General features: G+C 35.4%; 1 protein-coding gene across 1 annotated transcript; it reads left to right on the top strand.

The window, feature by feature from the left end:
- The first annotated feature begins 9,557 nt into the window (after positions 1 to 9,557).
- Positions 9,558 to 14,492, top strand: LOC113040152 (lipoprotein lipase). The gene is made up of 10 exons (XM_026198434.1): positions 9,558 to 9,841; positions 10,665 to 10,852; positions 10,937 to 11,116; positions 11,207 to 11,318; positions 11,417 to 11,650; positions 11,735 to 11,977; positions 12,105 to 12,225; positions 12,473 to 12,652; positions 12,847 to 12,954; positions 13,095 to 14,492. Exons 1-10 carry the CDS (start codon positions 9,736 to 9,738, stop codon positions 13,144 to 13,146), a joined length of 1,524 nt encoding a protein of 507 aa, XP_026054219.1. The 5' UTR covers positions 9,558 to 9,735; the 3' UTR covers positions 13,147 to 14,492.
- The last annotated feature ends 223 nt before the right edge of the window (positions 14,493 to 14,715 follow it).

The following is a 14,715-nucleotide window of genomic DNA, read 5'->3' as shown; positions in this document are numbered from 1 at the left end:
TACTTTGTCAAATCGCCAATGGACAAAAACATGTTTTAGGAATTCATTCAATCCAGGTAGAAATCTAGAAATTGTTTAGATCAATGTTCAATACACAAGATTCTAAGTTCAATACAAGTTAAGGTCAAGGTCGATTACCACATAAAATATTGCTACTCCATCAAAACAAAACAATTTGGCAATTTTTCACTATGTAAAGTTCAAAAGTTATTTTATAAAATGTCAAATTGTGTGTAAAAAATTTAATATTATGGTAGGACTGCTCATTTACTGACAAAAATGGAGCTGTTGGGTTCTATAATAAAGTATAAACTTACATAAAAAAGTTTAAAAATATTGCGCTGTAAACTTCAAAACTTCTATTGAGCTGTAAACTTCTTAGAAAGTGTCACATTTGTAAGGAAAGTGTAAAAAGAACGAATGTGTAAAGTCTCAATCATTGTTTTGTGACAGGACTATTATTTAACATCAACTAAATTTATTGATAAGTAGGTAAAAATTAAGTAAAAATCTTGTATTCTGTGCTAATACGTGGTCAGTTTTTTGTCCGTAGTAATTAACATGCCACAAGTGCTATCAATAGATATTAACATTCCTTTAAACTAACCTTAATGTGTTGGAGTGTACTGTACATATGAGATAAATATCTGCTATATGCTATCTTTTCTAAAACATGTTGACATGTCAGAAGAGAGCAGACCGCACTAAACACAATGAAAAACGTAACGAGTGTCTATTTTCTTTGGATGATCAAAGTAACTGGATTGGATGTCAATTGCGTGACAGAAGTCCAGCTGTTTTCAAGATAATATAACTTTTCCTTAAACGAGCTAGTGTTTTTTTAACAATTATCGTAGCATGAAAAAAAAAACTACGCACAAAGGTATTTCACTGCTAGTAGGCTAATATTTGTCCGCTAATAGACATAGCGATGATTGGACATCACTAACGCCAAGATGGCATTCCACGTTGACCTTTAATAAGTTTTATGTCACTAAATATGAATATTCTGCAGAAAACTTTTTCACAAGTTTGTCAAGTAAGCTACAGTTGTAAAGTAGCTTCTCCAAAACTAACATGGACATAAACTTAACACAGACACAGACATTTATTTTAAGTTCCCTCTCAACTGTTGATGTATTTGTATGCTTCTTTTAAATGCAGAATGATCTGTTCTGTGGGAAATGCAGGCATTCAGCTGCAGATAAGAAGACTTTGTGTGTATAAATTGTGAACAAGTGAGAATGAGACAGAGGCAGAAATCACAGGCCCCTCCCACAGGAAACCCTAGCTCAGCTCAGCATGACCTTTTATGGTAATAAAAAAATCCCCAAACCGCTGGCTGCCTGTATTGGGAATAGCTGTTAAAAGATATAACTCGATTTAAAGGAACAAGAGCACAGAAAACACAGCCACAAGTCCGAATTTAACTGAAGCAAAGAGAGATATGAAGGGAGAAAAGCCACATATAGTTATAATTCTGATCTTCTTGTATTTAAAAGTGCTGAAAACGTGACAGGATAAACAGCTTTAAAACAACAGCTAGGCTGGTTGTGTAGTTCACCACCCCACTGGTCATAATTGCTTTGGTATTAATTATAACTATTTATTTTAACATTACATTAAAGTTTAGCCTCAAACGTTCCAGAATGCTACATCAATAAAACATTTTAGCGAATTTGGAACGGACATGAACATGGAACTCTACATAAACGCTTTGTCGCTAACAGTTATGCAAACATTGACGACTGATTCTGTAACTGTAGCACTAGCAAAAACTAAAGTGCCCCCTTATGGTATATTCGATGCACTATTTGGACCACAAACTGCTTTTCCACGTGAACGGCTCAGATTCATATTTCCCAAGCCTAATCTCGCCATCTTGCGAACAAAGTAAGGGACTGTAGGCTACATAAAAACAAATAAATAACTGAAAAACACAATACAACAATCAGGATAAATGTAATGAATGTTTATGTTAATATTTCATAAATAGGTTCTTAAAATCGCACAAAAGCACCTGTCAAACAGGGAAGAACTTACTTAGTCATACAGATATTATTAGACTAAATGAATATAGGCTATTCATAGGCTACTTGTCCTCCTACGTTAACTGATCAGCAGAGGGAGCAATGACTCCAAATATGTATAAAACCCTGCTGTTATGGCTGTTTTCACAACAAGTGATCTTTCAGATTTTACATATTGCTTCATCCCTGCACAATAATACAATAAAAACCATCATATAATATGTAGGCTAATGGTTTTACAGGTTATAATGGGAATTGTATTGGTTTTATTGGAAACTACTGGAAACTATACTGGTAATGTGTCACCTTCTATGGCTTGTTAAACCATGAAATCCTAATGGAATATGTTTTAAGACACACTACAGAAAACCGTTTTTAATGGTTTGTAGTTGAAACCATTCAAATTTCTGTATTGGTTTGTATTTGTTTGTTTGTTTTTAGCAGGGAAGACATTTGCATTTTTTTTTCACAGAGAAAATTAAGCACTTCATATTAAAATATTTAATAAATAAAAAAATATATATATTATTCAGTTGCACTAAAGATAACTTTTTGTCTTAGTGACTCAAAAACATACTGATGAAAGTCACTATCTTTTTTTCAACCAATGGCAGACAGGTGGCGCCACCATTGCCATTATTACTTGGAGCTGCATTAAGTGCAGCTGTTGGAATAGTTATTACATGCTTGATGAAAAACATGAACAACAAACCTGACAAAGAAACGGAACTATTGAAGTAGACTTGCCAACATAAATCTCTTCCAAATCCATCAACCTAATTTCAAAAGTTAATCCGTCCTATTCCCAACTAAGCTCTCCGCTTACATGAAAAACATTCTTCCAGTTCCTCTGTTCTCTGAAAACAATCAGGGGCCCCTGCATCCCGCCTGAAGACATGCATTTGAACAGAAACAATAACTGATGTTCTCACAGAAACTGGGCTCAGACATCAGGTGACATTATGCGAGTTGTTAATGCACAGCATGATAGACTATATTTTGCAGTGGCAGGCGTCCAATCTGTGAAACATCAGAGAGCAATCCAGCACACAGCTTTCCCAAGCTGTGGAAACATCCTAATAGTGTTTCTGTGGAATTCACCGAAAGTATTCGCCTACAACAGACATTGAAAAATGGGCATTTTAAAATGGCAGCATACCAAAAGCAACAGAAATCATTTGGATGTGAACTCAGAAGGCTCTAATCAGAGGTATTGTGAAAGAAGAGGAGAGAGAGGTTTAACATGCGTCTTCAGTGTGATGCTCCTGGGAGTGAGGACTTGTGAAACGCAGTTTGCAGCAGTCTGTGGCGAGGTCCCCGCTGAGAGAAAAGATCCCGGGTGTGCCAAGTGCATTTGAGTCCTTTGGCAGACATTGCCCATGAAAGCTGCTGCATAAGATACTTCAAAAGTTACACAATTGCTCACAAGATGCTTACACACACCCAAACAGACTTGAAGAGACAGGTAAATTTCACAGGTGAAGGGTCTACAGAGGTTTTTTGATGCCAAAGAGTGTTATGGCTACTCTAAAACTCTGGCAAGTTAACAAAATACATTGTTTTTAGCTTGAACAGGTAAACGTTAACACAGAGCATTAGCATCACAAGCAGGAATCTCCATTAAATTTGGGGCTACTAAGTTACAAGATAAGCCTAAATTAACGTTCAATTATAGTTGAGCTACTTTAGAGAAAAGAAAAAAAAGTGTTAATTTGTTCAGTCTTTATTCCTGGAATGACACAGCGGACACAAATATGTTCTAAGAACATTCCCATTTCCAAATGTTCTCTGAAAAAAAAAAAAAAAAAAAAAAAACATATATATATATATATATATATATATATATATATATATATATATATATATATATATATATATGTTTTATTGATTGATTGGTTGGATATGTTAACATTTGGGGAAAAAAACATTAAGTGAATGTTAAATTTTATGATTTTGCAAACATTATGACAACGTTAATTTTGAACGTTCTATCTAAACGATCTTTACATTTGAATGATCTGAAACAAGCAGCAAGTAGCATCCAATTAAAATATTTCAGTTTTTTTTTCTATTAACAACACAGTAACATATTTCTGCTAGATTAGATTTTGATAACATTAATAAAAAATGAAAGAACGTTACACTAATTAGGCTGTTAACTTATATAAGAATGTTCTTAAATTATCAAAAATGAAAGAACTTTAAACTAATATATTAACTTTACTGGAAGAATGTTCTTAACTTTTTGCTGAACCTAGAAAAAAATAATAATAAATAGCCAACGTTCTGAGAACATTCTTTGAGAGCTCAAAACAAGAGCATCATGTATCATATTTTTGAATAAACAAATTGTACATCACACTTTTATTTAGTTTTCAAATTCTTTTTTCTTTAAAATAAAATCATGATTATGAATTACTATTGTTATTATCTATATAGACAACGGTATGCCAACATCTGGCAACACAGAACAAAAAAAAAAAAAACGGTTAGGTTGTTTTTCAAACGGGTTTTTCAAACCCTAACCCGCGAAAAAAAATGCTCCAAACCAAACAGCATTTTACAGACCTTTCCGTGAGTAGACTAGTATACACACGTTGAATTTGTGTTGCAATTGAATGAATCTCTTCTCAAATTACAGAGAAATTCTTCCACTGAGAATTACTGCGAAACATACATGTGGTACGAAGCTTCTCATTGCGTGTTTTACGTAGCCTACATACAACATGAACATGTGGTGAAACAGATGTGGCATATGGAACAGCGATCTCTATGCTCTGGTGGGAACAAGGGGGGATGTACGGCAAGAGTATCGCTGACAAAAACATAACTCAGAGACCCCTACTGACAGCCGTGTTATTTCACATGAAACAGCGCTCCGCGTGACCTGATGTGTCGCTTATGCTGTCGTTGAATGAATCACTTTCAAAAGTCACGGAACGGATTCGTGTCACAACGGGGATTAAAGTAAACTTGTATGTGTCTTTTATCGTCTGATTCATCCGCAGCAGCGCTTTCAGTACATGCTACCAAAAAATAATGGTGTGCAAAGGGAATCACATGGGTGTTCTTCATCAGGGGCCAGCTGTCTAGAAAGATTAAACACTTGGATCTCTCCCACAGATCTCTGAGCAGCTGTTGCTCACTATGACATAGAACATTTTGGACGACTTTCCCTCTAAAAGGACCCAGAAGAGCCGCAACTGAATGGAACGCTAATCCACAGCATTCGCTGAACTTCACCATTCGCGCTTTTGCAAACAAAACAATGAGGCTTATATCTCGCGCTGAGAGAAAGCCCTCACCAGCACGTGACCGGATCCTTCCGGAAGCCTTGTAGCAACAATTTGCTCTGGCAAAATTACTAAACCCCTCCTGAATACATCTAAATACGTAGATGTACAATATTTAAGTAGGACTATAGGGACTATCTTACAATATTGCAAACATGCATATTTTAATTGAAAAAATATATATATATGTCTTTTAATTTAGCATTATTTAGTTTTTATTTATTTAGCATCTATATACCTGTAGCTACATTTCAGAATACTTGACAGATGTCTTACGCTCAAGTTTTCAAACTTGTACAAGATATCAACCCTTTCCTAAAATGATATTTTTTTGCATTTTTAAAAAAGTAGCTACAAACTATTCATCCTCATCTAAATTCTCAACTTTTTTAATGTATCAGATCTTTTTGTGTGTTTGTTATCTTAAAAACACAGTTCTGAAGAAATTGCCCATCAGAACTCAATTTTCTTTAAAAATATTATAGAAATAACTTTAAAACCACCTTATTATTGTAAAAAAGAAAAGAAAGTTTCATAATGAGCCATATTGCCTTTTCATTGACTTTCATGAATAACAGCTGCCTGACCATTCATAGGCTTTTTATTTTACATCAATATTTGTCATAATCTGACATTTTGCTTTGTCATCTGCCATAATTTCAACATGACCTTCGATGCATGATGTGAATCTAAAATAAACATTCTATTAAAAAACTAAGAAACCTCTTACACATTAATTTTGAGAAGCGAGACTTCCGATTATTTTTTTTTAACCTCCTAACATCCTCTTACTATAGGTGGGTGAAAAAAAGGACAAAAAAATCTAATTAAATTTTCTCATAAAGTACTGACTGCATTACATTAAATACATTAAAATATATTTTTTAATTATTACAAAAATAAATACATAAATTTATATAATTTGTTTACATTATGTATAAAGATTGTGATTAATTTAATTTAAACTTTTATAATCGTATTATAATCAACTGACAACATTAATAATATATATTTTACTAATTTCAAGTATTTTATAAATATTATTACTATTATTATTTGTACTATTTTTTTATAGGTTTCATAGGTGTAACCAGATAAAATCTAAATCTTTCCAGTTACCCCTTTCGAGGGTTTAAGCAGACAAAGTTACAACATTGACAGCTGAAAGGGGCTTAGTTTCATGCCCATCGGGACCTGACTCTGCAATCCTAATGTTTCAACATGAACGCAGTAGATGCAGCCACCAAGAGACACGTGCACTGGCCTCATGTAATCAAAAAAACCTCTGCTAAACTCAAGTTGGGAAGGAAGGATAAGACTAAGAGATGAAAGCCTTGGAAGTTTCAGTCATGGCTTTGACCAGATGGGTTTTATTTAGTGCTCTCGCAAACATTTGGAATCACTGTTAAAATATTTCCCCCGAACTGTGTAGGATATAGTCTGATGTTGTTGTATTCACTGCACTTCATACATGCAACGAATTACCATCTAGTTGCTAAACAGCAATTGTAGTTAAATGTTAGCATGCAAATATATTCGCATTGCTTCAGAAATTAAATATGCATTTTAATATATAAAAACATATTTTTGGAGGCCTGCTGGTACAGATCAAACTGTAAAAAAAAAATAATAATAATTAGGTGGAAATTACATCTTATTTGCAGTCTTTCATTAAGATAATATTACCAGTGCACAGTAAACTACCAAATTTTAACACTGATTACTATGAGACAAACCATAACCCTAAACGGGTGTTAGGCGTTGTCTGCTTTCGAATTTCTGGGTTGGGTCATTTAGGATTACCTAAGCTTTGCAAAAGTTATTTATCCGAACCAAAATGCTATTTTTAACATCATTAAAGCAATAGTTCAACAAAAAATGAAAAACTGCTGAAAATGTACCCACCATCAGGCCAAGATGTACAGTAGATGAGTTTGTTTCTTCATCAGAACAGATTTGGAGAAATTAAGCATTTTTTCACTTGCTCAGCATCAACTATAGTGAATGGGTGCCGTTAGAATGCGTGTCCAAACAGCTGGTAAAAACATTATAGTGAACCACAAGCAATTCACATTAAAGCAAAAAGCTTTATGTTTTTAAGTATCCATGAATAAAGATGGTTTTCAAATTCAAACCGTGGCTTTCGGCTAAAATATGAGTCCTTTATCCATAATATAGCTTTTTTCCAGTGAAAAAAGTTGTCTTGTCTTAATCTTGAGAGAAATATGCACAAATCAAGCACTGTTTGCTAGCGAAAATGTTCCAATGCATTTCTGAGCAGGTGGTTTTTGATGTGAGAGGACAACATGGGTTATATGTTTTCACTGGAAGAAATATTATTATGGATTTTGGACTCATATTTTGGTCAGAAGCGACTGTGTAAAGTTAAAACACCATAGGGCCCGAGGACCCTCTTGGAATTGCTCCATTTTTTATTATGGATTTGTTTCTCACAAACTCACATCTTTTTCACTTACAAGTCTAATTGATGGACTGAAGTCATGTGGATTACTTGTGGATTATTGTAATGTTTTCATCAGCTGTTTGGACTCTCATTTTGACGGCACCCATTCACTACAGAGGATCCACTAGTGAGCAAGTGATGAAACTCTATAAAACTGTCTCTAAATCTGTTCCGATAGGCAAACAAAAGCATTTACATCTTGGACGTCCTGAGGATGAACTATATATGTGTGAATCAGTCATTGCAATGGTTTTACAGAAATCTTTACAGAAAAGCTCATATTTTAAATGAACAGTGGTTCATTTCTCTGTATTCATGTTCCTAAGAAAACAGGATGAGATATGATGTGTGCTAAATATTACATATTACAAAAATCAACGTTATACAAAAATGTGGAACTTAGAACTATAAAACAATAACTGAAATTACTGTTTCAAATCGACAGCACAGTAATATTGCATTTTTCCGCTATTATATTATTCATGTTAGCATGATCATTTCAGCTATATACTTTCATACATGTGGTTTGCATAAAACATAGTGCCAGAGCAATCACATCCAACTTCGTATATTTGTGAGCAAATTTTCTTGTGTACCTTCATTGAGTATAAATGATTATACATGTGTAATCAAAAAGTATAAATGTTTATACTTGCTAAGGCATGTACTCGTAGGACTGTGTTTATGAAAGGGCACGTGCATGTGTTTTTCTTGCATTTATTTTTAGCATTAATCCCAAATACTGTTGCATCTATTTATTTAGCACTTTTATCCAGATGAAAACAAACTGTGCCAAAATATGACATTCCAGGATTGCTCAGAAGTTGTACTCTGTATATCTGTTCTCAAAAAGCCAGCGCTTTGCATGATTTTTCTTTGCTGAAATGTTAAAAAGTCTTGGCTGTCTGTCAGCTCACTGCTGTCTGGCCAATGAGACGCAGGGTGGCCAAACACGCCCACTGACCGTCTCCCTGAATGGAAATCACACTGATATTTGTGACCCTCTTCTTCCATATGCTGCCAAGAGCAAGCTGTGATTGGCAAGCATTATATTGTTGGTTTTTAACTTGGCAAATATTCACACAGGTGTGTTTTAGTTGAGCGGTAGGCCTGTACAGGACACGGTGTGCAATGTTTGGATTGGAAGTAACATTTTAATTTGTTGCGAAGCGCTGATCAAACAGTGTGGGTGATTTTATCAGTTGGTTGTGATGACCAAACAAGAACGATTTCCTTAACATAAATCAGAAAAGTAGTATAATTAAATACATTTACCCCACAACTTTAACAGAAGTCCCTGATTATTTTTAAGATTTCTGTTTATGTCTGGTTACAGTCATGTAGCTAATTAAGTTTTTAATAGCTTTACAATATGCGGTTATAGTTATAGACTTTCAAATAAAAATGACAATAAATGCAAAAGTAAACTATTAAAACTGTAATTTAGAAATATTCTTCAGAACTCATTAACCATAACAATTTTTAAAGCACGTTTGTCATTTGCATTTGCAATGTATTTGTATATTTTGTAATATCTTAGATTCAGAAAAGTTAATTGGAACTGAATTTCACCAGAAAAAAAAAAAAAAAAACTCGTTTGCTTGCAGACTCTCAGGGGCCTCACAACTTCATAGACATGTAATTCTAAGTGATGAGTCAGTGTGGGGGTTCCTGGCGTTTTATTGGTCATATCAGGCCTTACCCCGCCTCTCTTGACCAATAGGATTTCACTGATTTGCATGCGGTCCCGCACGGGAGGATAAAGACGCACTTGTAGCGGTACTGATTTAAACTTCGAGAGAAACTCTGGACACAAGACATCTGAAGCAGCTGCTACCCCCCAACTGGAACATTAACGTGCTGTAACGCTGTAACTACCCGGATCTCAACGGCTTTTACGCTCAGTTTAAGAAGTTGTTGCATCCGTGATCGATATAATTATATTAATATGGGGAGAGTACGCAGCGCTTGTTTTATATCTTGGATGTATTTGGTCTACGTTTCCTCGGGTTTTGCAAGTACGATTGAACCAGCGAGTGAATTTACCACTCTTGGTAAGTAAAAGCTTATTAAACCTTATTTAACTGCATTTTACTGAATTTTAATTGTGTAACTTTATGCATTTTCTTTAAATAAATGTATACTTTTATATTTATAAATTTTGTCTCAGAATTTAATGTTGGATAGTGCAAAATGTTATAAAAATGTATTGCTTATTTATATAATTATGTTAATTTATATAGGCCCTTCTGTGTTATTTGTATTTTATTTATGTCTTAAAAGACTATGTTTGGTGGTGCAAAAAATATTTACGTTAAAAAAAGTTTTTCACGTTTTTATGAATCTTTTTATTAGTATTTTTAAGAAGCATTTATTATTATATGGCGATTGTAAATGTTATTAATTCCTTGTCTTGTTCTGGTCAGTCTATGTTCATTAACTTTTAACTTTTAAAATATATTCCAAGCTTGATGATTTGTAAAGAATAACTATAAAACTTAATAGTATCTTAATAAATGGTAAACTTTGACTTTACTATATACTACACAGTAATTATCATGTCAAACGGTTGTTTGAGACTTTGTTTACTTTTATTTGACATGCCAGACCAGTCGGTTATGAACACATATTGAAAGACTTATTGCAAAACTATTTTTTATGTATGGTCAGTCAAGCACTGGGAAAGGATCCAAGCTTGCCATTTGGAAATAATTCCTCATATACAAAATAAGGGAAAAGTATAAGCACATGCAAGATAAGCTTCTTTGCAACTTCAATAATTAAATTTTTTTATAAGTAGCTTACAAGTAAAAAGCATTTAATGGAAGCAGCACTTACCTTGCTAGCAGTGAAACTTGTTGATCTTGATTTTGACAGATAACATCATGGAAAATGCCACAGAATGGATGATGGACTTAAATGACATCGAGTCCAAGTTTTCCTTAAGGACCACCGAAGAACCGGAAGATGATCTGTGCTACATAGTTCCAGGCCAACCCGAAACCATCAAAGAATGCAACTTCAATCCAGACACCAAGACTTTCATAGTTATTCACGGATGGACGGTGAGTGTTTCTTCTACACTTGTTGACAACATTGAGTAAATGTGCAAAGCAGTCCAAACCATGACGCCATTGATTTCCTCTCAGGTCACGGGTATGTTCGAAAGCTGGGTTCCCAAACTGGTAACAGCCCTGTATGATCGAGAGCCAACAGCCAACGTGATCGTAGTGGACTGGTTGTCCCGTGCACAACAACACTACCCTACATCAGCTGCCTACACCAAACTAGTGGGGAGGGATGTGGCCAAGTTTGTCAACTGGTTACAGGTAAGTCAAACGCTCGGAGGTGATTTGTTCTACGTCAAGATGGAGTTCGTTTTATGCAGTATTCTTCATATTTCTGGTTTCTTCATCCAGGCTGAGATTGACTATCCTTGGGAGAGGCTGCATCTGTTGGGCTATAGTCTTGGTGCTCATGTGGCAGGAATCGCTGGGCTTCTCACCAAACATAAAGTTAACAGAATCACAGGTAACTTGATTTTGTTTCCTAGGGTGTCACCTTTTTAATTTACCCGTAAAAATGCATTGATCAACCATTAAAATGGACCAATTTTATTGTATCTTCAGGCATGGATCCTGCTGGCCCTAGTTTTGAGTACGCAGATGCCCAAAGCACTCTTTCCCCCGATGATGCCCTTTTCGTGGACGTTCTTCACACCAACACTCGCGGTTCTCCAGATCGCAGCATTGGGATTCAGAGGCCAGTGGGGCACATTGACATCTACCCCAACGGAGGAACCTTCCAACCCGGCTGTGACCTCCAGAACACTGTGTTGATGGTGGCCACCTCTGGTTTAAGAAGTATGTTCCCATTGTCCTCCTCCGAGGTTCTTAGATTTCAAATCACAAATACACGCTTTAACGTTTTTTCCTTGGTTCTCACAGACATGGATCAGATCGTGAAGTGCTCCCACGAGCGCTCCATTCACCTGTTCATCGACTCACTGGTGAACCAGGAGCAAGAAAGCATGGCTTACCGCTGCAGCTCCAAAGACAGCTTCAATAAGGGAATGTGTCTCAGCTGCCGCAAGAACCGTTGCAACAAGGTGGGCTACGGAGTCAACAAAATTCGCACACGCAGAAGCACCAAGATGTACTTGAAGACCAGAGATGTGATGCCATATAAAGGTGAGAAGCACCAAAGTTTATGTAATTAATAAAACAAATAAAGGGTGCATTTTATTTGTATATACATTTGGAATTTTAGAAGTTTTTTTATTTTATTTTATATTAAAAATAAAAAATCTTTCCACAGTTTTCCATTATCAAGTAAAGGTCCACTTCTTCAGCAAGACAAACCTAAGCTACACTGATCAGCCCATGAAGATCTCACTGTACGGAATCCATGGCGAGAAGGAAAATATCCCCTTCATTTTGTAAGTTAGCAGCATTTCCTGATTTATATGTGAGGACTTAGTTCACACAAGTTCTAAATGATCTACGAATGCAATGTTAAGATGTTTACCAAGAAGGTTCTTGGACCTTTTTTTGATTTCAGTGATCTTTTATGGTACCAAAAACCAGGTCGTGCAGCTAGTTTAAACCATGTTTGGCTTAATATTGAACTCTGTCCTGAACAGAGATAACAGAGAAAGTGATAGAGATGGTTTTTTGATTCCACAGGCCTGCATTGAACACAAACACCACCGTGTCTTTCCTACTGACCACGGACACAGACATCGGAGATCTGCTGATGGTTAAACTTCTCTGGGAGAAAGACACCCTCATCAGCTGGCCATGGTGGAACCCCGATACCTTCCACGTCCGCAAACTGCGCATTAAATCAGGAGAAAGACAGTCTAAGTAAGCAGAGAGACATATTTTGGCAACTTAAATATTTTTTAAATAATTGTATGTATTATTTTTCCATAATGAATACTCAGGTTTATCTTTAATACTATTGATGTGCATTTTTATTGCATAATACTTTTATTTTGTACTTTATACCTTTAAAGCCTGTGCAAAATTTAGAATGTATGTGTTTGTTTTCAATCTAGGATCATCTTCAGTGCCAAAGAAGGTGAATTTTCCTACCTTTCCCGTGGAGGAGAGGCCGCCGTCTTCGTGAAAGACAAAGAAGCCCAGTCGAGCCGCAAAAGCCAGAGGTAAATTTCTATCTGCCATCTCCCCCAATCTGTTGACACAGCCCAATAAAAGTGGCCTTCCCTGCTCCGTTATTATGTTCCTGTTTTATTTGTTGTGGTGAGTTTTGTTTGACTAAACCCTTTGCACTTTACACTGGCAGATTGCACAAGTTGAAGATGCACGGAAGTTCGTTCAAACAGAGCACCGAGTAAAAACACACGTAAAAATCCACCTCCGCCGGGATCTGGCACAGAATCTGCCAGGGAAAACTGGAACAGCAGGGACAAAACCTCTCCCGAATCTTCAGACTAGTAACCTTCACCCCACGCAAATTCAGAAACACACCCTGCAAGAAACCACATCTTTAAAAAAATGTTGCTGCTGTGCAGTTTTAAAACAAAACAATCACTTTGGATACCACATTACAGGTCATCTGAGATCTGGCTAGACAATCTTTCCTGCATCTTTAATCCATAAAATTGATCAAGTCTCTGTGCAACATATTTATGCAAGTAATCAGTTCCAGTCTATCTAAAAATGACTTGCACTTAGTTAAAATGATTGGCTAGTTGTCCACCAAAGAGACTCTTCTTTTGGATAAAGATGCAACCTGAAAACATGTTACGGTTTATTTGGTTTATCAGTATAACTCTTGAAATTCCACTTAGAAACTAGGTTATGTAGCCATTTGTTTGGTTGTACTGTGAATTATGTTGTACCAAAACAGTTTTCTAGCTATGCTAATCCTCTTTGCTTCACTTCCAAAAACGTTTAGATTTGTCTGTTGCAACCGAAAATCAGTCTGATTTGCTTTAACCAATAATGGGACCAAATCCTCTCTCTGCTAAAACAAGTTGAAATAATACTGTAAATATTTGTAATTGTCATTATATATACTTACAAACAGCTCTTTAAATGTCTACCTTTTTCTTCCGTTTCTTGGGTTATTGTGTCTGGCACAGATCACTTTAAAGGCTTTACCACCCTTTGATTCAGTATTGTTTGGTAAATGAGCAAAATCAACAAACGATTCTGCTGATTCAATTTTGTTGTGTTTTTTGTCACTTCTTTCAATTCAGTTTTGTTTGGTAAAAGAGAAAAATCAACAAACAGTTCTGCCACTTTTGTTTCGTCTCCCTCAAAAAAACTCAACGATGGTTTCGTCTGCATTTTGAAAAAGTAATGAGGCAAGAAAAAACTAGTTTATGCATGAGCCAGCCAAGAATAAAAGCAAGATGCATTTGATCTAAGAAATGTTGACAGTTGTCCAGGCCTGACAGGGTTGACTGCCCCGCATAATAGTCACAAATACACCAAAACTATCCCTTTTTCCTATTTATTAAATGTATATATTTGTATATTAAGCACCTAATATATGTATTCCATGTTTCTGAAGTGCTCTTGCCTTTTCTTTTGAATTATGTAGCCTCTCTATTTTTATAAACAAACGTTGACTGATTGAAGTCACTGGAAGGAAAAGAAATGATCAGTTGTGATAATATGAATCTATATGCCGTGCACTGTGTGATGTCATTTTAATAAACATTATGTTACTGTATGTGAGCGCTTTGCATTTTTAATTTAAATCTTCATTTTATGTGCAAATGACAATTTTTGCATTTAATTTGTATTATTTCATTCTTAAATCCTCTTTAGGAATGTTTTTGATATTTCAGGCCTTTAACAAATTGAAACTATTTTGAAATTGGCTGCAAATTTCACAGCATCAGCAGAAATCTGGGACTTGACATTTGGCAGGGCCTTAATCTTTTTAGAATGTG

This window comes from Carassius auratus, chromosome 22 (genome assembly GCF_003368295.1).
Source record: "Carassius auratus strain Wakin chromosome 22, ASM336829v1, whole genome shotgun sequence".
NCBI lineage: Eukaryota > Metazoa > Chordata > Actinopteri > Cypriniformes > Cyprinidae > Carassius > Carassius auratus.
The sequence above is the reverse complement of the archived record's forward strand: the minus strand, read 5'-3'. Positions and strand labels throughout refer to the sequence as shown.